The 20,895-nt window shown below is 36.7% G+C and overlaps 1 protein-coding gene across 2 annotated transcripts; it reads left to right on the plus strand.

Annotated features, from left to right (window-relative positions):
- Positions 1-1,814: 1,814 nt before the first annotated feature.
- EXO1 (exonuclease 1) lies at positions 1,815-19,636 on the plus strand. 2 transcript variants are annotated; one of them, XM_051783804.1, is made up of 14 exons: positions 1,816-2,312; positions 4,697-4,816; positions 5,711-5,834; positions 6,625-6,762; positions 6,979-7,191; positions 8,225-8,412; positions 9,268-9,364; positions 9,955-10,171; positions 11,192-11,447; positions 13,094-13,314; positions 13,402-13,580; positions 14,132-14,233; positions 17,284-17,477; positions 19,289-19,636. In XM_051783804.1, exons 1-14 carry the CDS (start codon positions 2,152-2,154, stop codon positions 19,428-19,430), a joined length of 2,352 nt encoding a protein of 783 aa, XP_051639764.1. In that variant the 5' UTR covers positions 1,816-2,151; the 3' UTR covers positions 19,431-19,636. The 2 variants fall into 2 exon arrangements, with proteins under 2 accessions (XP_051639762.1, XP_051639764.1); XM_051783802.1 differs by having other exon boundaries at positions 1,815-2,312; positions 13,094-13,580.
- The last annotated feature ends 1,259 nt before the right edge of the window (positions 19,637-20,895 follow it).

The following is a 20,895-nucleotide window of genomic DNA, read 5'->3' on the forward strand; positions in this document are numbered from 1 at the left end:
CAGCCACCTGGGTGGTGGTTTCACCTGCCCCCGGATGTAATATTTCAAAACGAAAGATCACAAAAAGGGAAAAAAGATATGCACTGGTACACTAGAGCTTACCATGCTTTTGTTCTCTATACTGACATATGTTTCTAGAGATCAAAAAAAAATTGCCACAAGCAGCACAGCCACACCAAAGGTAAGCTCAAAATAGCTAATATAACCAGCAGATAACCAAATCCACATTGTGATGGCAGAGAGCACATTTCCACTGGCAGTAAGATGGAAGGAGATCACAAAAATTATGCCTCTACTCGTTTCCACAGGGTCACTCACGAGCAGCTTGGTTTTGCCGTTCACTGTCACACGTGGATTAGTGGTTCTTTGCCTTTACTGCAAAAACCCAGGACCAAAGACAGTGTCAGAAAATCTTGGCACCTTCAGTCAAGCATGCTAAGTTGAGCTCAATGAGCTTGACAAAGTATGATTTGGCAGAGCTGTGACTACTACCTTATTGTCATGAAGAAGCTGGTGGACACAGACCTTCCTGAAGCAGTAAGTTTGCACAGGAAGAGAATACCAGAATTACCCTCACAGATCTCTTCCCTGGAAAATGAATCTAAGAGCTGTGTTCATTCAGTAGCGAAGAGATAAGAACTGTGACATTACCTGGGATTCTGATGCAGGAAATTAATATGGGTTTCCTTCTTCTCTCTTCTGTACCTGTCAGGGGCATTAATAGTTTAAGAGAATTAGTTGGATGCTGCTCATAGAACTTGTGCTCTTGGCCTGGCATGACTGAAGAAGACGGCAGTTGCAATATTAACTCAATATACCAGGTTTTTATTAACTTTATTAACACTATTGATACAATATTTTCCTGATAAATGAGGAGCTTTTAAAAACATTTCCTCTGCTACTAAATATGGTTTTAAGGATGTCTTCCTCTAGACTTCTTTCAAGTGTGTACGAGTGTGTTCAGGAGTTTACTCATGGTAGTAAAGCCTGGCTTCTTAGATAAGTTAGAAAAAAGCTGTGATAACATATTGTCCACAAAGAAATTTCAATAAAGGAAACATCAAGGGTACAGTGAATGTAATATTGCTACCTATCAGAGAAAAATCAAATTTCCTTTCTAAGAAATTGATTAAATAGTCCAACTAAACTTCCAGATCAACTTCGTGAAATAAAACTGATCAAATTTTTAAACAGCGAAGACAATATATTAGCAGTAATGAGGAGTTCCCCGAAATTTTGGAAAAACTGGCGTAAACGAGACTCATGATCTACTAATGTCACCATAGCTGATGCTCTAGTTGTGAGCTTCAGCACAAGTACTGGTTTTCATGCTGAGTAATTTAATCTATCCCATGAAGTCAATTGCAGCACCACCAGACACTGTATGGAAGTTTAGTGAAAATCTGTAAGATATCCTTGTCCATTGTAGTGCAGAGGAAAGACTAAGTTTGCTTTACTTGGCTGTGTAAAGGTTAGTTGTTTACATCAGACACAGCGATCCCATTTCCTCCCTTTAGTCCGTGCTGAGAAAGAAGCAGTTCTAGAGGTACCTCAGTGTACTCATCTTGGGCACCTATCTCAAATTTCCATCCGCAGATTCTCGGGTCAGTGCGGCCACGGCTCCCAAGCCCATCCCGGACCCTCCGCTCCCCTCCCGGAGCGCACGGACACCGCCCACGGGGGGTGGAGCTCGCGCAGTAATGGCTCCCCCCTCGCGCAGTAATGGCTCCCCCCTCGCGCAGTAATGGCTCCCCCCTCCCGCGCGGGGCACGCTGGGGATCGTAGTCTCGGCGCGCCGGGGGCGGGGCCACCGCCCTGAGCGCGCGCTTCTTGAAAGTGCCGGGCGGCAGCCGCGCGCAGCGGCTGGGCCGGAGGGGCCGCTGCGGCCCCGGCAGGGACCGACCGACCGAGGCCCTGGTCGTGTCCCTGCGCCCCCCCTTCCCTTCGCTCGCCCCCTTCCCCTGGCAGTGCCGGCCCGCGCCGAGGCAGAGCCACCGAGCGTGCGAGGCGGTCCCGAGCCGAGGTTTGGGGGGGCACCCGCAGAAGCCTCCTGTGCCCCTGGCCCGGCCCAGGTCAGATCTGACCTGACCCGACGTGTCGTGAGCGAAGATCCAGGTTCCTTTCCCCCCACTCCGCAGCTCAAGCGGCGCCATGGGGATCCAAGGCCTGCTCCAGTTCATCAAGGAGGCTGCCGAGCCTTCCCACGTGAAGAAGTACAAAGGGCTGACGGTGGCTGTGGACACCTACTGCTGGCTGCACAAAGGCGCTTATGCGTGCGCTGAAAAGCTTGCCCGAGGAGAGCCCACGGATCTGTAAGTCTTCGTTATGTTTCGGTCTCGGCCCTCTTACAAATTAAAGTTTTGTTAGCTTGATGTTTCTTAACTAATAGTTTATAATAATAAAACATAGTATATAACAGTTTCGCTTCTTACTGTTGCTTCTGAATTCTCAGTCCCACTAGTACTCTTTTAAATGGAAATTTTGGCCATAAGTAAATAGTTTTTCACCTGTGCGAAATAAATTCAAGTATACATTGGGGGAAAAAACTCTCTAAACTATTTTTTGTTAAAATACCAATGGCTGTGAGAGTTAGTTTTTTTCTAGCATGTCTAGATACTAATCTAATTTCTCAGATGAGATTCTGTACATGCAATTCATGTGTTTCAAATTTAGTATTATTTTCAGGCACCTTTTTTGCGTGCAATGATACTTTGTAATTACTGCTGTGACAAAGGTTGTAATGATACTGAGGAATTATGAGAGATGGGTTGTGCTCTGAATAAGGTGTAAGATTTTTTTGCTTAATGTATTATATTTTTAGTAAGAGTAGCTTTTCTAATGTAACATGGATTATTCATTTACACAGTTATATTTCTAAGGAAGAGAAATGAACAAAAATTATGGTCATATTTCAGGTTCAACTGGAGCTCAGATTTGGTTTGTGTAAGTTCTTGTCCATCTCTGGAAAATTGGGTTGAGCTCTTATTTCAGATTGGATATAGTTTTAAATCACAAAATGGGTAAGGTTGGAAGGGACTACTGGATGTCATCTGGTCCAGCCTCCTGCTCATGCAGGATCCCCTAGAGCACTTACTCAGAATTGTGTCCAGATGGCTTTTAAATATCTCCAGAGAAGTAAGAAGTTCTAAAACTCCTCTGGGCAACCTGTTCCAGTGCTTGGTCACTTGCACAGTAAAGAAGTTCTTCTTATATCCAAGTAGGAATTCCTGTGTTTCGATTTCTGCTCGTTGCCTCTTGTCCTATTGCTTGGCACCACCAAGAGAAGACCTTGGCTCCATCAGATGTTTGATTGGAGGCAAGAGAGACTTGATGCTTTGCAAATGGGTTCAAATCTTTACTCCTGCTTCTGTTGATTTGAAGAACTGTGGAGTTTCATCCAACCCTGCTACCTGCCTTTGAAGGTTGTGAAGGTCTCTCAGAGTCCTGAGAATGGGATACACTTCAGTTGAGGAAAAAATTGTCTGTCAAGAAAAACATTCATAGTTATAGGAAACTTTGGAATGGTTGAATTTAAATACATAAATATTTTATGAGCAAATCTTGTTTCCATGCATGTATCATCCTAGACTGGCACTTAAACTATAGTTTAGCGTCCTTTCACAGTTTAAAATTCATCTGTATTATATAACTAAAGTGCTTGTCTTTCAAAATCATAGTTATTTTTCTGTAGCTCCAAATTCAGTGTCTTTAATCCTTACATTCTAAATGCTTCTAAGTCCCACTCTCCTTCCCCTCCCTTCCCCTGCTGAAAAGGTTACTCTTTTTGTTTTAAACAGTGTCCTTAAAATAAAAAAACTTGATTTTTTTTTTTCATTGGGCATCATTGTAATGCACTTAGTGTTTACAGCAGCTATTATGTTTTAGTTCTGTGCTGCTGATATAAAATGGTCTTATACAGAACTGTAGAAATAACAGGTAAGGAGATGAGAGGTCTGAGAGAATAAATAAAGTCTGGAATTCCCAACAAATATTTTTCCAGGGGATGGGTTTGGAAGGCAGTGGAGGATTGCCTCCTGGCCCATACACCATCTTCACAGTTAGTACAGATTGGGGAACTTTTCTGACTTTTGAAATATTTTCAGTGCTGTGCCTGTATTTTTGGTATGGGAAGATAGGTTTGTATGTCTGTCCATAGCATGTATCCACTGTCTGGAGAGTAGAGTGGATAGTTCTATAAAGAGAGATTTAATAACTTTCAGCTCTACAAAAGTGCATTTAGTCTGCCTTTCTGGGGAAAGATCATGTACTGTGCTTGTCTGCCTCCTGTTTCCCTGGCCATTACGAACTGAGTTGCTGAAACTAAAAAGACAATCCATGTTTTAACTTTTCAAGTTTTTGTCAGTGTTGAATCCCAGTGTTGCAGAATCAAATTGAATTGTACTTGAGTTCTTATTTCATTTTGTGTAGGAGAGAGGAGCAGTCAGTCCAGTTCTGTGCTGGGAGGTGGACTGTTTCTCTTTCTAATAAAAAAACCCTCCAAAACCAACCAAACAGCATTCAAGTGTTCTTATTCTTTTTTGTGATGCTGGGGAAATATACAGCCTGTTAAGATCCTTGAACAACAGTTGTCCTAAACTTGCAGTTCTTCTTTTCTGCAGACAGATACTATGCAACAGACTTGTGGTTGACAATAAAGTTTATCTTTCTATTCTTACTTTTGTTATTGTCAATACAGTTATGTAGCTTTCTGTATGAAACTTGTTGAGATGCTCCTTTCATTTGGAATTAAACCAATTTTGGTATTTGATGGATGCACCCTACCATCTAAGAAGGAAGTGGAAAAGGCCCGACGAGAGTAAGTACTGAACTGTATTGATCTGCAAGCAAGGCAGTGTGTTATCACTGCAGTTAATTTTCAAAGTCAAAAACCCTCAAACTTCAGCTAGGTAGTAAGGTCTGGTAAACTTCCCTGCAGTGTAGTGCGATTTCATATAATTTACATCTAAAATTAAACTTCTTAGAGGTTTTATTCCAAAAATAGAAATGCACTTTGTAAATGAAAGCCATTTGATAAGAGGAAGGAAGTAAACCTCTGAGCGTTAGTTCCTGTAGTGTATTAGAGGCTTTTAGTTTGCCTGCCCTTGTGATCTCTGGACAAAAATATTTCTTCCCAATATAATTTTATTTAAAACTAATACCATGTTCCTCATCTTCCTCTATAATAAGATAAACTCGTATCAGGTTTGGATTCAGGTCACTAGAAATGCAACTTCTCACTGAAGCTGTGAGAATTTTTCACTAGTGGTTGTTGTTTATAAATTCCCATGAGACATAGGCTCCCTTCAGCGTGGAGTGAACAGTTTCTAATATTTGAAATTAAGTAAATTATTCCTTCTGTCCTCTAAACCAATAAGTATCCAGTGGCAGATACTCCCAAAATTCATTAAATCTGTTTTACTGCAAACTGAGAGTGGATGCATTTCTTCTTTCACACTGCTGATTTCAGTTCCTGGTAGTCACTGTTTCCTGAGGAAATACTATAAATTTCAACATGCCGACCTAGTTATCCTTGTCAATACAATAACTTAGTTATTCTTACGTTTAAAAAAATTACTCAATAGACCAGATTTGGGTAGTGGTCCAATTTTTTCCCCCCCTTTGCCACCTGTCTCTCTTAGTCCTCTCTGCTGTTTGTTCTTTTAAGTGAAAAGTAATCTGAAATTGGTGGATGTTTTTGTCTGTCTTTTAGGAAGCGTCAAGCCAGTCTTCTGAAGGGGAAACAATTGTTGCAGGAAGGGAAACTGTCAGAAGCCAGGGAATGTTTTGGGCGCAGTGTAAATGTTACCCATGCTATGGCTCATGAAGTTATTAAAGTAAGTTGTCAATACTGTTGATAATGCCAGTTTTTTAAAAAAATATGCAGTAGGTAGCGTGTCTTAGTCTGCATTTTTATGGCTACATCACTACCTCTTCTATGTAGGCAAGAAAAACACTCCTTCCTTCTCAATCTCTAGTTGTCCTACATATTACAGGACTGTGTTAAGCACAGTTAACAAACTTTAACTTCACTTATAGTGTATTATGCCCAGTTGTATAAATAATAATGATGCGTCAGTTGAAATACATCTCTTCTTACTGCTATGAACTGAATTTGATAACACCTCAGTTTTACTTCTGATGCACAAAAACTAATCACAATTATTAGTTTTTTATCTTTTTCCCCTCAGCTAGTTTCTGAGCATAGACTGCAGAAAAAAAATTGGCTGCCTAAAAACTGTTCTAGTAGCTTTTTGCTATGCTTCCACTGCAGTCATAGGATCTTTATCAAAACAGTATCAAGTTTATTCTGCTGGTGTTTTTCTCTGTCCAGAATATAATTTGCATGAGCTTAAAGCTGGCACCTGTGGTCAGATGTAGTGACTGAGGTGTTACAGGCCAACACAGGAAAGGCTGTTTTTGTAAACTAGTCTGTATAGATCTAAACTGTTTGAAACTTGAGGTTTTGAACATAAAATATCAGGCTCTAATGGGGCAGGATGGGTGTGTGATTAAAAAGATTGTGGTTTTGGCTTTTTAACATAGAGGTTCTTATGCTTTCAGATCTCTTAAGGTAATTACTGCAAATTGATGCAAAGTACTTGTATGCTTCTTGTTTACGTACAGGCTGCACGAGCCCGGGGAGTTGATTGCATTGTTGCTCCTTATGAAGCTGATGCTCAGTTGGCTTATCTTAATAAGATTGGCATTGTTCAAGCTATAATTACAGAAGACTCTGATCTTTTAGCTTTTGGATGTAAAAAGGTATGGAAGAAAATACTAACAGCTTTTACCTCTTGCTGGTATCTTAAAAGCAGAGTTTGAAGTTGCCAAATATGTTTTTGTGGATTTACTCTTCTACAGTAAATGTGGGAAACAGAAGAGATGAGAATAGCACTTTGCCTCTATTGTTTCCACCAAGTGCAAGGAACTATCTTCTATGGGTGAAAAATGTTGTTTTCATTTCCTCTTAATTTTCAGGTGTTTCTGAAAATTGACAAGTTCGGAAATGGACTAGAGATAGATCAAGCTCGACTAGGAAACTGCAAACAGCTTGGAAATGTATTTACAGAAGAGAAATTCCGCTACATGTGTATTCTTTCTGGTTGTGACTACCTTGCATCAATATATGGAATTGGGTTAGCTAAGGCGTGCAAGTTACTAAAATTAGCCAACAATCCAGATATTATAAAGGTAAACTTGGTTTTGCTTTTTTCTCTGGTAAGGCTCTGCATTTCCCCCCCTATTACCTGTGTGGGAGAGGGGCAGGGATTGGAAATCTTATTTGATTATGTGTGTATGGATATGGACATTTATATGTTAAAAACAGTATGGAAGAAAAGTTTGGAATGTGCAAAACAAAAAATAAGGTTGGGTGTTTTTTTTTTCTTGTCCGATGTATAAAATGAAAACAAATTTAGTATTAGAAAATACAGAGTCTAAGAGAGTGGGAACAACTTCTGTGTAGGTAGTAAGGGAGTAGAGGGGTTTTTAAGAGCTAATAAGAAGAATACCTTAGGGGTCTGTCCTGAAGGCAGGTAAATCTGATCCAGAGAAGCATTTAAATATGCAGTCTAATTAACTTAATGCGTTACCTTCTTTCTTAAGTTACTTGTGTGCTTTAGTGTATTTTGGTTTTTTTTTTTTTCTCTCACAGGCTGTACACAAAGAACTATGATTTTTATTTTTAAAATGGTTTGTATCATGTAAATCAGGCATCAAGGCATCTGGTTTGGCTTTTGTGGAAGTAAAAAGGGAACTTTGAACTTTTCCCATTTAAATCATTATTTCCTTTCATGTATCCCTGAGCAAAATGTCAGGGTTTAATCTGATTAGTATTGCTTTTTTTCTCTTCTAGAAACACGCATGCATTGCTTATGTGTCCTGATAATATGAATAATAAAATCGGATATGCATTAGTTTAAAATATTATACCTAAAGGAGATGCTCTGTATTTCTAATCACACTTTGTACTTCTTTATTGAACAAGAAGCATTTATAAATAGTTGAATTGTGTTATTTATGTGATTGTAAACAACTTGAGTCGGAAAATAATGTACAAAATTTCTTTTTCTTTCCTTTCCTTGTTTAAGTTTAATCTTCTTGTTGTAACAGGACACGCATTCTCTGTTTAATTGCAACAAAGGTACTTAATAATCAACATGTATTTAACTGTTTGTGTGAACTGTTTAAACGAAGCAGTTGAGCAATTTCTTTTTTGTTACAGGTTATTAAGAAAATGGGGCAGTACTTGAAGATGAATATAACAGTACCAGAAGAATACATACAGGGTTTTACACGAGCCAATAATACATTCCTTTATCAGTTAGTTTTTGATCCTCTCAACAGAAAATTAGTTCCTCTGAATGCATATGGGGATGACATTGATCCAGAAACACTAAGTTATGCAGGACGGTATCCTTTGTGTTGAAACAGCAGAATGGGGAAATAAGGGTGAGCAGTTATGGTGTCTTATACTTTTCATTGCATCAGTGGTGTACTTAGATTTTTCATTGCACCCCTGCTGTTTACTAAAGCCTGGCTTTTCTGCAGTCTTAAAATTTTGGAGTGCTTTTCTTCTTTTATCCTTTGCTCTGACTTTAATGAATTTAAAAAGCATGCCGGGGGGTAACTGAGTGATCTATCATTGATACATCACTTTAGGCAGAAGTTATTAATCCTTTTTTTTTTTCTCTTTAGAAAAAAAATACAGGTTATATTTAAACTGTTTGAGTTACTTTATGACTGTCTTTAATTTCTGCCTTTTTTAAGTGTGTTATAATCTCTACCTGTTTAATTCTTGCAATTTGTGTTCAATTCGTTCTCTAATCTAAGCATTTCCTATTTTACCAGATATCTCTTCCTGTAGAACAAGTAGCATTTTGCCACATCTGTGCAACATAAATTTCAGCATGAAAGATTAGGAAAATGAAGAAAGAGAGGATACTGTTGAAGTAGTTACTAGCTTTATATGTTCAAGCCACTTAATCTCTGGCATTTCCAGAAATAAGAAAAGAGAAAGTTGGTAAATTTTCTGCTGATAATGGAAGGATTTAATTTTGACTTAGATCTGCAGTCCTTTGGCAAATCATGAATTACAATTGCTGTTGCATCAGATTGAGCCAAAAGTTGTGGTATTAATCCTTTAGGTTAATATTCTAGCCATGCTTGTTAGCATAAAAATGGGAAACAGATATTCTAACTTTCATTCTATAGTTCTTGAAATGTAATGTAATATTCAGATGTTTTCCTTTACGATGATGGAAACAGACATTTTGGTGATGATACTGCTTTTCAAATTGCCATTGGCAACATCGATATCAATACAATGGAACAAATTGATAATTATAACCCTGACACTGCACAGGTAACATCTTTGTTCTAAAGTTATATATTGAAAATTTCATGTGTGTCTGAACATTTGTGAAAAAATGTGAATGTTATTTGCAAATGAATTGGCAGTGAAAGCTGTTCTGTTATTACAGAAACCATATGCTTCCACACGCATATTTTTTCGCTTTTTTTGCAGATAAAGTTTTATTTTTCATGATATTTGACTTTAATGTTTGTTTTAGTTTTACTTTCAGACTTTTTTGGTAAGTCCTTAATACTATCTACAGAAGTAAGTGACTTAAAAAGAAAATTCTCAAAGAGATTTGGATTTTTTCCAAGTATAATCCTAAATTATGTTTTCTGAATAGAAATAAAACTTAAACTTTCAATTTTGTCTCAGAAGAGCAGTTAATCACTTGCACCATATTGAAATGAAGTCATGTCAGCACTAAAAAAAGGAATTCTTATAAAAGTGTGAGAAATGTGAGAACAAAAAAGAAAAGGCTTGTGTTAAGTATGTCACTAGAAGTACAAATGTTAAAATGTCCTTGTATACTAAATCAAGAAATCATATGTAGAAGGCAAGATTATAAACCTATGTCCTGGATTTTAATTTTTTTGTAGCTTGTGCAACAGAGAACTTGTGGCTGGAATGACAGACGTGATAATCATGTAAATAGCATTTGGAGCAGAGGATACCAGTTTGGCCCTACTGAAGATACTATTCCTCCTAAAATGCATATACTAGACAAACCAACAACCAAAGGCATGGAGAAAATAATCAGTGTTAAAGGGCTAAAACTTCCAAGCAAAGAGCTCTTGGCAAAAAGGTCAAGGAGTGGTATGTTTTTATTAAATAATTATGTGAATTACAGTAGAAGGCTGTGGGAAAAGAAAGGATTTTATCTTGGACTTGATGGTATGAGACTTTTAGAGGCTTAACTCTTAACTGTTACTGTCTATATTCTGTTTTCAACAAGCTACAAGACTCAGAAGCCATAATATTAAAGCCTAGATAATGATCAAGGGTGATGGCCAACTCTCCACAGCACTTGATTTTAACTTTCTTTAATTTGCTATAAAGCTTAAGTGTTTTCAATTTGAAATTATGTTTAATACAATCTGTTCTATTTTTATATATTTTTGGTTTTAATTTCTATCTTATAATGGCTTGTGAAGAAATTAAAACATTGTGTTTTTCCTAGCACTGATATTAGTTGCCAGACAGAAAACTTAAAGAACGTTTTCTGTACTCTTCTCACACTGTGTTGCCTATATCCCTTGTATAGGTATTCTTTCTGTCAACTTTTTCACTTCCTCTAGTGGATCTGTGCTATCTTGTCTTCTACTTCATCTAAGTTATATGTGTTGAAATAAACTGTGGGCTTTTAATAGAAGGGGCACTTTTTTGTTCCCTTTGTGCTTTATGTAATGTGTTAAGTATTTTCTCTTCCTCTGCTTTCTTTGCTTTCTGATTATGCTACTAGGCCTTTATTTTTGGCCTTTGTTACTCATGCAATCTTCCTACTCTCTCATTTATAAAAACCTTGTAGGTAGTTTAGCAACCTGCCTTTAAATCAAATTTAGTTTTGCTTTCAAAGCATTAAAAAAAAAAAAAGAAAAAACCACACCATATCCAAAACAAATATTATGTTTCATTTTAGTTGTTCTGTCTTCACTCCATCTGCAAAAAATTATTTTTAAGGCTATATACTAGAAAACAATGTTTTAAACTTTTTAACTGTAATGTCAATAATGTTCCTACTAGACCTTACCAATATTTTTAATATGTAAAGCTTAGTTATTTCATCACTGGTTAATTGTAGTATTGTGCTTCTACAATAATGTTTAAATTGTCTAGATTTGGAAGAAGTCTCAGATGGAGATCTGTTGAAGCAATATTCATTCACAAAAGCAAAAAGAGTCAAGAAGGAGGATGATCATGAGGGTCAAGCACAAAAGAGTGTCTCAGCAATACAAAGCCTTGATTCTTCAGGAAGTTCTCTCACTCAAGAAAGCTCTAACTCCCTGCCCAGAGTTAGAAATAAATTTGCTTCCTTTTTACAAAGGAAAAACAAAGACAAGGATGCTGTAATTGTTCCAGGAACAAGAAGCAGGTATGCTTATGCCATATGTTTTAATAAGTAGCAAAATACTATTTGCTGTCCTGGTTGCTGAAATAACCTGAATACTAAGCAAAATGCTACCTCAGACTTTTTTATGTAATTTCATGCACCTGAGCCAAGATGGAGGGTCCTTTGTGCTAGGCAGGCTGTTTATCTGTGAGATAGATAATGTTAATTTTTTACTGTGGAAGTAAAGACTGAGACTATTTGCAGAGTCATAGAATCATGGAATGGTTTGGGTTGGAATGGACCTTAAAGATCATTCCAACCCCCTACCATGGGCAGGGATACATTTCATGGACCAGGTTGCTCAGAATGATATCCAACCTGGTCTTGAACACTGCCAGGGATGGGGCATCCACAGCTTCTCTGGGGAACTTCTTCCAGTGCCTCACTACACTCATAGTGGAGAATTTCTTCCTAATATCTAATCTAAACCTGCCTTCTTTCAGTTTGAAGCCATTACCCTTGTCCTGTCACTACATGCCCTTGTGAAAAGTCCCTCTCCAGCTCTTTTGTAGGCTACCCTGTAGGTACTGGAAGGTGCTATAAGGTCTCCCTGAAGCCTTTTCTTCTCCAAGCTGAACAACCCCAACTCCCTCAACCTGTTCTCATAGGAGAGATGCTCCAGCCTTGTGATCTTCTTATAGTCTCTCAGTATAATATTCAATACTTCTGGCCATTTTTTTCCCAGTTAAAGGTTATATGACATATCTCAAAAAAAAAAAAAAAGGTAGCTGCTTTTTGCCAAATATGTAAGCAGTTAGTCAATACATTGACTGAAGCTGATAGAGCTTTTTGTTTTGGTAAATTCAAACTGGTCATATTGTATGACAAATACCTATTCTTATCTCATCCCATTCAGTTGATACTGCTGATCTCTGCACCAGCACTTTGAGAAGAGGGACTTCGGGTTTGTTAGGGTTTCTGGTTGGGGTTTTTTTGTTGTTTTTTTGGGGGGGTTTTGTTTGTTTTTGTGTTTTTGTCATTTAGTTGCATTTGGCCACAGCTACTTGAATTTGTTTTATAAAACTGTATCACCATTAAGTCTATTATTGTGTGATTATTATCTTAAATACTTTGAATATTTTAGAGCTGTGTAATTTTACAGAGCAGTCTTAATACTGATGTTGTTTAGTTTTAAGGCACACCTTCCTGAGCTGAAAGTTTTGTTATGTTATATCAAATATTGAGTTGTCAGTGATGATAGGTTCTTCTCTAAATCTGTGCTTAGTACTCTTAGGAGCTGCTGCTATAGCATGGAAGAGAAGTAGTAAGGTTCTAGTTTCCTTGTTAAGAGGTGCCTGAAGTATTTCACTACTGCTTAGCTTTATGATAAGTAATTAATATATTCTTAAATTTTGTAGGATTCCTGTATGTTTTGCTTTCTGCTGAAGAACCTTATTAGTATTTCAGTCAATGAATGACATGTTTACAGATGCTTTTTCCCTCCCTTTTTCTACTGTTATTTGTTAAATGCCTCCCTGAAGGATTTTGCCCATTGTCAAAATAATTTGTCTGCAAATATACCTTGAAAATAAAATTGATGGATAGAGACAGCTGTTGGATTTTGGAGATGACATACATTTGCAGTAACTTTCTTCTCCCCTGCCTCTACTTTTTTGTTTCTTTTTTAGGTTTTTCTGCAGCAATGCAATTATGTTTGACAGTAGAGCAAAGAAGGATGATGATAATGATCTAACTCAAGATACTGAGCAGGATTGCCAGAAACAGGAAATAAAATATGTAGCAGAAGATGTCTCTCAGTTTTCAGAAACTGAAAAATCAACCAGGACTGTCTTTACACCTCCTGGAGAAATGCCAAAAAGTTGTTTCCAGTGGTTTAGCAGCCTCGTAAGTAATTCAGGAAACCCTGGTCCATCTCATACTGTATTTTCACAGCAGTTTCACAGAGAGAGAAACAATTGTGTTGTATCCCATGAAGATCAGATTAATGGGATTCAAACAGAGAATGAGGCAGTGTGTGATGAACTGGAGGAAGAGTCCTCCCCCTTAATAGAACTGGAACAGTCATCACAATCTCATGAGTCCTGTGAACCATCAGAATCTAGTTTGGAGTCTTCAGAAATATTACAAATGTCCAACAACAGTTCAGATGCAAAGGTAAGAAAATTAGACATTTCTTTTAGCATTTGTTTTTGCTTTAAATTATAAAAGAAATTATGCAATGAAGTCTTCTCTTCAGAGTGATGGCCTACAGACCATGTAGCTTATGCTAACAAAACTTGTTTCTAAATAGAATCATAGAATGATTATATTTCATTCTTGTCAATGCTTAAAATAATTGTAATATAATATGCATTGACATACTAGCTTGAATAAAGTCTGGTTTTAGTTTTTCTTCAGTCTTTCTGCTGCTATTTCTACAGTGGGTCATAAAAAACCCTAGTAGGCAAGCTTTTGTTCTCTGCTTTTGTTAGTCCCTGAAGTCCTTTCAGAAAGTGTGTGTATATATATATATATATATATGTGTGTGTGTGTGTGTGTCTTCATGGTGTTGTTTGCTAAAAGTAAGCCCAGGTGTTTGTATAGGTTCTTAGAACTACTGAAAAGGTTGTCTTTTAAAATATATAGCTGTAGATACGAAAATATGTATTGTGTTTGCCAAAACAAACCCCAACCTGTTTTAAAACCGAATCAATTTTCTCCTGAAGGAATCTGACTCCAATTCAAAACTGGCTGATGATAAACATGCTCTGTCTCTGCTCTTTTCTGCTGTTCGAACTGACAAAAAAAATACAATCATGAAAACTAAGGTAAGAGTTCTTTTAACTTTATGAGCTTTACTAAAATCTGAAAATCAGTTTTTGCTTTCTTCTAGTTCCTTGTGGAACTCTCAATGAAAGACTTAAGCAATGCAAATGTTGGCAAGACAAAACTGTGTTCTTATTCTTCTGCATTGAAGCTGAGATGAAATATAGCCAGGCTACCTATGGTTGATAACGCAGTTGCAATTTGTTTGGGGATTTCAAACACTTCAATATAAAATAAAAAGCCAAGCTAAGGCAAAAAAACCTTAGTTTGAATAAAAAACCTTAGTTAGAATAAACTTATGTTCCTTGTCTTTGTGACATTTCTAAGAGCTTTACACATTTGTCTATTTTGTAAAACTTCTAAGACTTTAACAGCTAAAAGTGCTCTGACTCCTTATGTGGTGTCATTAGAATTGGCCAAAAGATAAAGTCAGAGGAAGATGTTTTCATCCTTTCATGCATAGCCTGACTTCTTTTTCACAAACAGGCTAAAAATCAGAAGCATCTGTGCCAAACAAAAATATTGTGTTTTGTAAAATAGTGACATCTTGTGGTTATTGTTAGGAACTTATTCATTAAGATGAAATTTACATTTTTATTCTGCAATATTAACATTTTTCTCCTCAATAAGACTGAGCAATGAAATCATCCTGGGATTCAGAATTTTATTACTTTGTTTTTGAGGCTATATTTAATGTTTTACTTTGTTCTGCTCTTGTAAAAGTTATATTGGGAGAATGAGTGTACTAAATATTGGGGAATACACATTATGGAAGTACTGAGGTAATATAAGCATCATGTAAAAACAAAATTTCAGCATGCTTGGAGCCCTTCAGATAATAGAAAAACTGCTGAAAATCTGTGAGGATAGTAGGGTTTGTGTAAAGCAAGCAGCTAGTAGGAAGATTTCTCCAACTTATTTCCTTGGCTGTGCATTCTCTCTGGTTCCTTTATGTGCTCGTAATAAGATTTATAAAGAATTGCACCAGAAAACTGGCATGGCCAAAAACTTAACTTGACTGCAATAATCAATAGGTCAATCATATTGGAACTTGGACCCACCCAGACTCTTGGATTCCTTTGAGTTGTAGCACCAGTAGGACCATAGGAGAGGGAAGGTAGAGATAAAGAGCACCACTTTTGGCTCAGTTTTCTTTTGGGTTTGTTTACAGCAAGGGTAAAACAAGAGAAGTGTTTGCTGGTGTTAAGTATAGTAGAAGATAGCTATAAAAGGGAATAATGAGTTCCAGATTTAGGGAAGAAGCAGTTAATCACTTAAAGCGTAATTCTGATTTTGGTAAGCTGAATGTCAGCTATGTAGCTGATCTGTAGAGAAATTTAATAACTGGGGAGGCAGTCTGAGAAATTTGTCAGCTCGTATCGTGGTTCCAATCCAAAATGTGAAGTGCCTACCTACTCCATTCTAATATCAAAACTAATAGAAGCTTTTTACTAACAAATACCTATAAAATACTGAACTCCCTAAGACTTCATGGTTTTTTTCTGTGATAGTATTTCAGCTGTGGTTTTTATTGCTAATTGATTTTTACAGTTGCTGTGAGCTCAGCAAAGACGCTAATATTGACAATGGAAAAGAGTGTTCTGCTCCGGCTTTAAGTTTCTTAGGGGGTGTTCAGCATGCAGCTTTGCCTAATTTTGGGGTAGCTAAATTAAGTTATAACTCTGATGTAATTCAGTACTAAAGAGATAATGTAGGATTATGGTGAATTCACACGTTGCAAAATGACTGAGGTGATAGATAAATGGCAAAATACTATCAAGCAGGGAGTTTTAGGATTTTATTTTTATTTTTCCTAGTATTCTTGTTCCAATTTTTAGTCTGCAGTTTAAACACATTTTTCTCCCTTGGAATACCAAGATCTGCGTGGTAGAAACAGGTAGAAACAATGTAATTTCAATAATAGAATCCTTACAGTTAGCTGTCAGCCCAGCACTGCCACGCTCACCATTGAACCACATCCAGAAGTGCCATATCTACACAATTTTTGAACACCTCCAGGGATGATGATTCTACCACTTCCCTGGGCAGTCTGTTCCAATGCTTTACAACCCTTTCTGTGAAAAAATTTTTCCTAACATCCAATCTAAACCTCCCCTGGTGCAACTTGAGGCCATTTCCTTTTGTCCTGCCACTTGTTACCTGGGAGAAGAGACTAGCCCCCACCAGGCTACAATCTCCTTTCAGGTAGTTGTAGAGACTGGTAAGGTCTCCCCTGAGCCTCCTTTTCTCCAGGCTAAGCAACCCCAGCTCCCTCAGCTGCTCCTCATAAGACTTGTGTTCCACACCCTTCACCAGCTCCATTGGCCTTCTCTGCACACCTCAATGTCCTTCTTGTAGGGAGGGGCCCAAAACTGAAGGCAGTATTCAAGGTGCAAAAAAATATGTAAAAAGTTGGGGGGGGGAGGCAAAATACACTGTCATTTTGGAAAGAACAAAGCTACAAGTTGTCTTTGAAGAAAAGGCTGCCAATATTTTATTTTAAAATACAAAAGTGTTAGGTAGTCAATAGCAAATACTTGGATGAGGAAAGAGCTATTTGCATTAGTTAGTGAAGCACCTGAAGTAGGCAGAGCTGTGCCATTTTCTAAAGATGATCCAGCAAAATGGAAAAGATTATTTATTTTTAGCAAAACACTTTATTCTTAATATTATCCAAATGGGAAATAAGAGCATTATTTACAACCTAGGTGTCCTTAACTAATCTTATGTAGCCAGCTGTAAAATAGTTCTTAGAACTGTAGACACTCACTGTGTCTTCTTTCAAAGAAACATCTTTGCAACCTTTTAGAATACAAAGACCTATGGAAACTGGTTTGCCAGTTCTTACAGCACATTATGTTTAATGTATTTGAGATACCACTTTTTAGATTATAGAAGCTATCTAAATATACCTTATTGTGGCAATTCATATTGCATTATCTTGACACAATGTAAAGCACTTTATTTTTTGATTATAAATTTTGCAGTATGGTATTTGTTGCTTACAGGTTTTCATTTTAACCGTGTGTGCTGCAATATTAAAATCTCACAGGTTCCTGGTTTACGTAAATCCATTAGTACAAGATCACGTATTGTAACGAAGCTCAAACCATGGGTACCAGCTAAAGTAAGTGGATTAAGCAGGAAACTGTCACCTGTGCAGAAGAGAAGTGACTGTGATGCTGAAAATAAGCTGGGACTGCAAGTTACTGTTAGTGAACTCTGGAAAAGCTTCCAATTTAAAAGGTGAGTTGCTTTAAGCCTTTACTTTGTACCCTGTATACTGTTTTTCCAAATAAACAATTTTCAAAGCAGACTCTACATATCTCCATACAGTTCAATAAAGATAATAGCTTAAAATAGATGTTTTCTACGTATAATTTATAATTTTCTAAGCTTGATATAAACGTGAAGCATGACTTTTGCTAAATATCTTAGAATTACTTTTTCTAATCAGGAAAAACTCTCAGCTAAAATTAATTTGTTGAATTTTTTATTGTTTAGGGCATTTAGTTTAACATAATTGGTATGAAAAACATCACCATTGTTTGACACCAAAGGTCACTTCTTAATCTAAATGCAAAAACTGCATAGAAATTATTAAATTTAATTGAATAAAAGGTTGCTTCTGTTTAACTCTGTACCCCTCACATTTTGAGATGGCTGATTGTCAGAAGTGTTCTGCTTTCAAGATGACTGTGAATTGATGAAATATTTCTGTTAGCAGAAGTCTGTGATTGGAAGAGATCTTTTTGCACATTATAAAATGCTATTGCTCTTCCTTGTGCAATGGCTTGTCTAACTGGAAGTTTCTGCAAATATCTTCAAGGTTTGAACTTGAAGGGCAATGATTATTTTAAAAAAGTAAAACAAAACCTGAAGTGTAGGTACTCTAACTTACACTGTTTCCATGGGCTAAGGTAAAAACTCTTGGTGGCAAAGTTTTACCAGCTCAAAGTAGCAATCTCTTAAATAAATAAGTCTTATTTAAATAAAATTATTATTTTTGCTAGTCCAAAACCAAATGTGAGTAGGATAAAAGTATTTTTTTCACTGAGTGGTTAATAATGGTACTGCTGAGCAATGTGTTAAGTCAGATGAATGCATTTTAGCAAGTTTAGGCCTTAGGGTAGGTTATTATAAACATACAAGTGATTTCTGTTTAAAAAAATATTACTTGTGGTATTTACATTTTTATAAATATTACCCTCTTGATGCATGGTAAGAATTACAGTTTCAAGGAGGAAATTAAGGTGTTTGTGTATGTATTGCTTCACCTGTAATTGTAAATGTCATCCCAGGGTTGTTCACAGGGAGAAAATTCAGATATTTTGATTTTTTGGAATACAGGCAGATAGAAGAGAGTGAGCCTAGGTGGGACTCTGTTCCTTTTCTCTGCCAATGGTTGCAAGATGAGTGTCCCAACATATGCATTTTATCCATTCAGTTTTGGTTTGTAACTTCTGGGTGTTTATAATGGGGATATATATTTTTGTATTACTTACTTCTGTGTACGTAAAGTACTTGTTTATTAGCTTTTATGTGATTCTTTTCTTAATACATTTCACAAAAAGGGCTTTTTTACTGCCAGGACTGACTTAGCTCTGAGTATTCTCTTTTTTCAGATTTTAAAATGTATCTAAATTAGCCTTATGTTTTAACAGTTATGTTACCTGACAGCAAATAAATCATGTGGGGCACTGAATCTGTTCTGTCTTAATGTCAAGACTCATGGGATATATAAAAAAACTACATTTATTCAGAAGACTTATATGTTCAGAAACATGTACAACCCAGAGTAGGATGGGGTACATACAGTCTTTCAGAAGTAAAGCTAACAGCTATCATTCTGTCACACTCAGTAAAGTTGTTCAGTTGTACTGAAATTGAAATTAAAACTTTGCATGACAAATTTTTATTTTGTATTTATTCATAGATGAGGGGGGAGTTAGGGGTCTTGTTTTGTTTTAAATCATATGTTCTTACTGGCCTGTGGTTAGAAATATAAAACATCATAACATTCTTGGGTTTTATTTTGTCTTTGTTTTTTTGTGCAGAGAGTACAAAAAACTGCCTTCTTGTAGAAAGTCAGATCCTTTATCTCCAATCAAAGATAATATACAGCTCACTCCAGAAACAGAAGAGGAAATCTTTAATCACCTGGAACATAGTCATGTTCAGAGAGCTATATTCCAATGAACTGTATGCTCTTCACAATGGGATGGATTTTTAATCACTGTCAAAATTTACCTACTGGATATTTCATCAATATAGAAAAGTTGCTTTGAAAACCAGCTATATATTTTAGTCTGACTATTGATTTGTCATCTCTATAAAAGCATGAATTGAAAGGTACAGTTCTATATTGACTGGAATAAAATAATTCAGATTCCTGTGTTCTCTTATTCAGAGTCCCCTTGTCAAATTTTTGTCCAAACATTTTCTCTCTGTTGTCCCTGGGCATTTTATGTAGGTCACATGTGCAATCCAAGTTTCTACAATAGCTATTGTAAAAAGGTTTTGCCTTTGCACAACAGCGGCAAAACAAGTCTGTGTCCTAATTGTTAATAATTACTCATTTTTTGCCTCTTCCTTCTTTCCTTTTGAGCCTAATCTGGCTTCAAGACAGGTTTAAAACTGCTCTTCAGTGTCCATAAAAGTCTGCAATATAATTCTAGCACTGATAACTATTTTTTTCCCTCTAAGGTAAGATTTGCTCTCTCAACAGTTACCTTTCTGTTTGATACAGTCATGTTGTTAGTGGGAATAACTTGAGGACTGCAGAAAGGAATATTGCAAATATTAGCTCCTCAAATTCTCATATTAATAGAATGATATCCAGAAAGGTATAGTGTGTTCCTCTGTTTTACCTGCTTGTTCCACATTTGTATTCTACAATGACAAGACACCCAAAATGCCAGTTGTTAGAGCGAGGGTTACAAGATAGCATTGTCATCACAACTGGCCAAGCTTCAGTGTTCAACTAAAGGGAAAGAATCCAGAGACTAAGGTCCTTGCTATGTTTGACTGAATTACCACAAAATATGATGGGATTTCAGATTTCTACCTTTAAAATCAGGATTTGAGTTCAGTGTTAAGGTATAAAAAGATATCTCAGCCTGTGAAATGTATCCTTGCCATTCCTGAGATAATACTTTCTCTTCACCTTTGAGTTTTTAGTGAGAACTTAGAGTTTGAAATTGATCTATGGGGGCAGGGGTTTTTTAAGTTGCAATGTACTTTTTTCTCTTTAAGAGAATTTGCATCTATGAAACTAAGGTGGCCAGCTGCATTACATTACAAAGAAGCTGCTTAAAAGAGTAGGCTATGTGAGTTCAGCCCTCTTATTTGTACAGTGGTGTTGAAGGAATGGGATATAAGGAACTGAAGTAATGATGCTCTAGGATAGGCTTTCTCTTGTTTGTGCATCACTAGAAAATCCCTAGTCCTGAAGCAGGGTTTTTAACGTTGATCTTCAGTGATAATTATCTCTGGTGTGACGTTACAAATGTAGGCCAGGCATAAATGTTTCTGTGTTTCCAGTCACGGAACTACTGCCAAGAATGAATTTTGTGTTCCTAAAATATAATAAAAATTACAAAATGAATCTTTAAGGGAAAACATTAAATATAATTTGTTTTCATTCATTGTTTATTTATCAGTG

Source organism: Manacus candei, unplaced genomic scaffold (genome assembly GCF_025592945.1).
Source record: "Manacus candei isolate 608988 ecotype Guabito, Panama unplaced genomic scaffold, ASM2559294v1 h1tg000017l, whole genome shotgun sequence".
NCBI classification, from domain to species: Eukaryota; Metazoa; Chordata; class Aves; order Passeriformes; family Pipridae; genus Manacus; species Manacus candei.

Excerpts from the sequence above, each read along its gene's own strand:
- EXO1 (XM_051783802.1), top strand. The coding sequence starts at position 2,152 with ATGGGGATCCAAGGCCTGCTCCAGTTCATCAAGGAGGCTGCCGAGCCT. Across the intron at positions 6,763-6,978 it reads TAGCTTTTGGATGTAAAAAG|GTGTTTCTGAAAATTGACAA; the intron begins GTATGGAAGAAA and ends CTTAATTTTCAG. Across the intron at positions 8,413-9,267 it reads ACACTAAGTTATGCAGGACG|ACATTTTGGTGATGATACTG; the intron begins GTATCCTTTGTG and ends TGATGGAAACAG.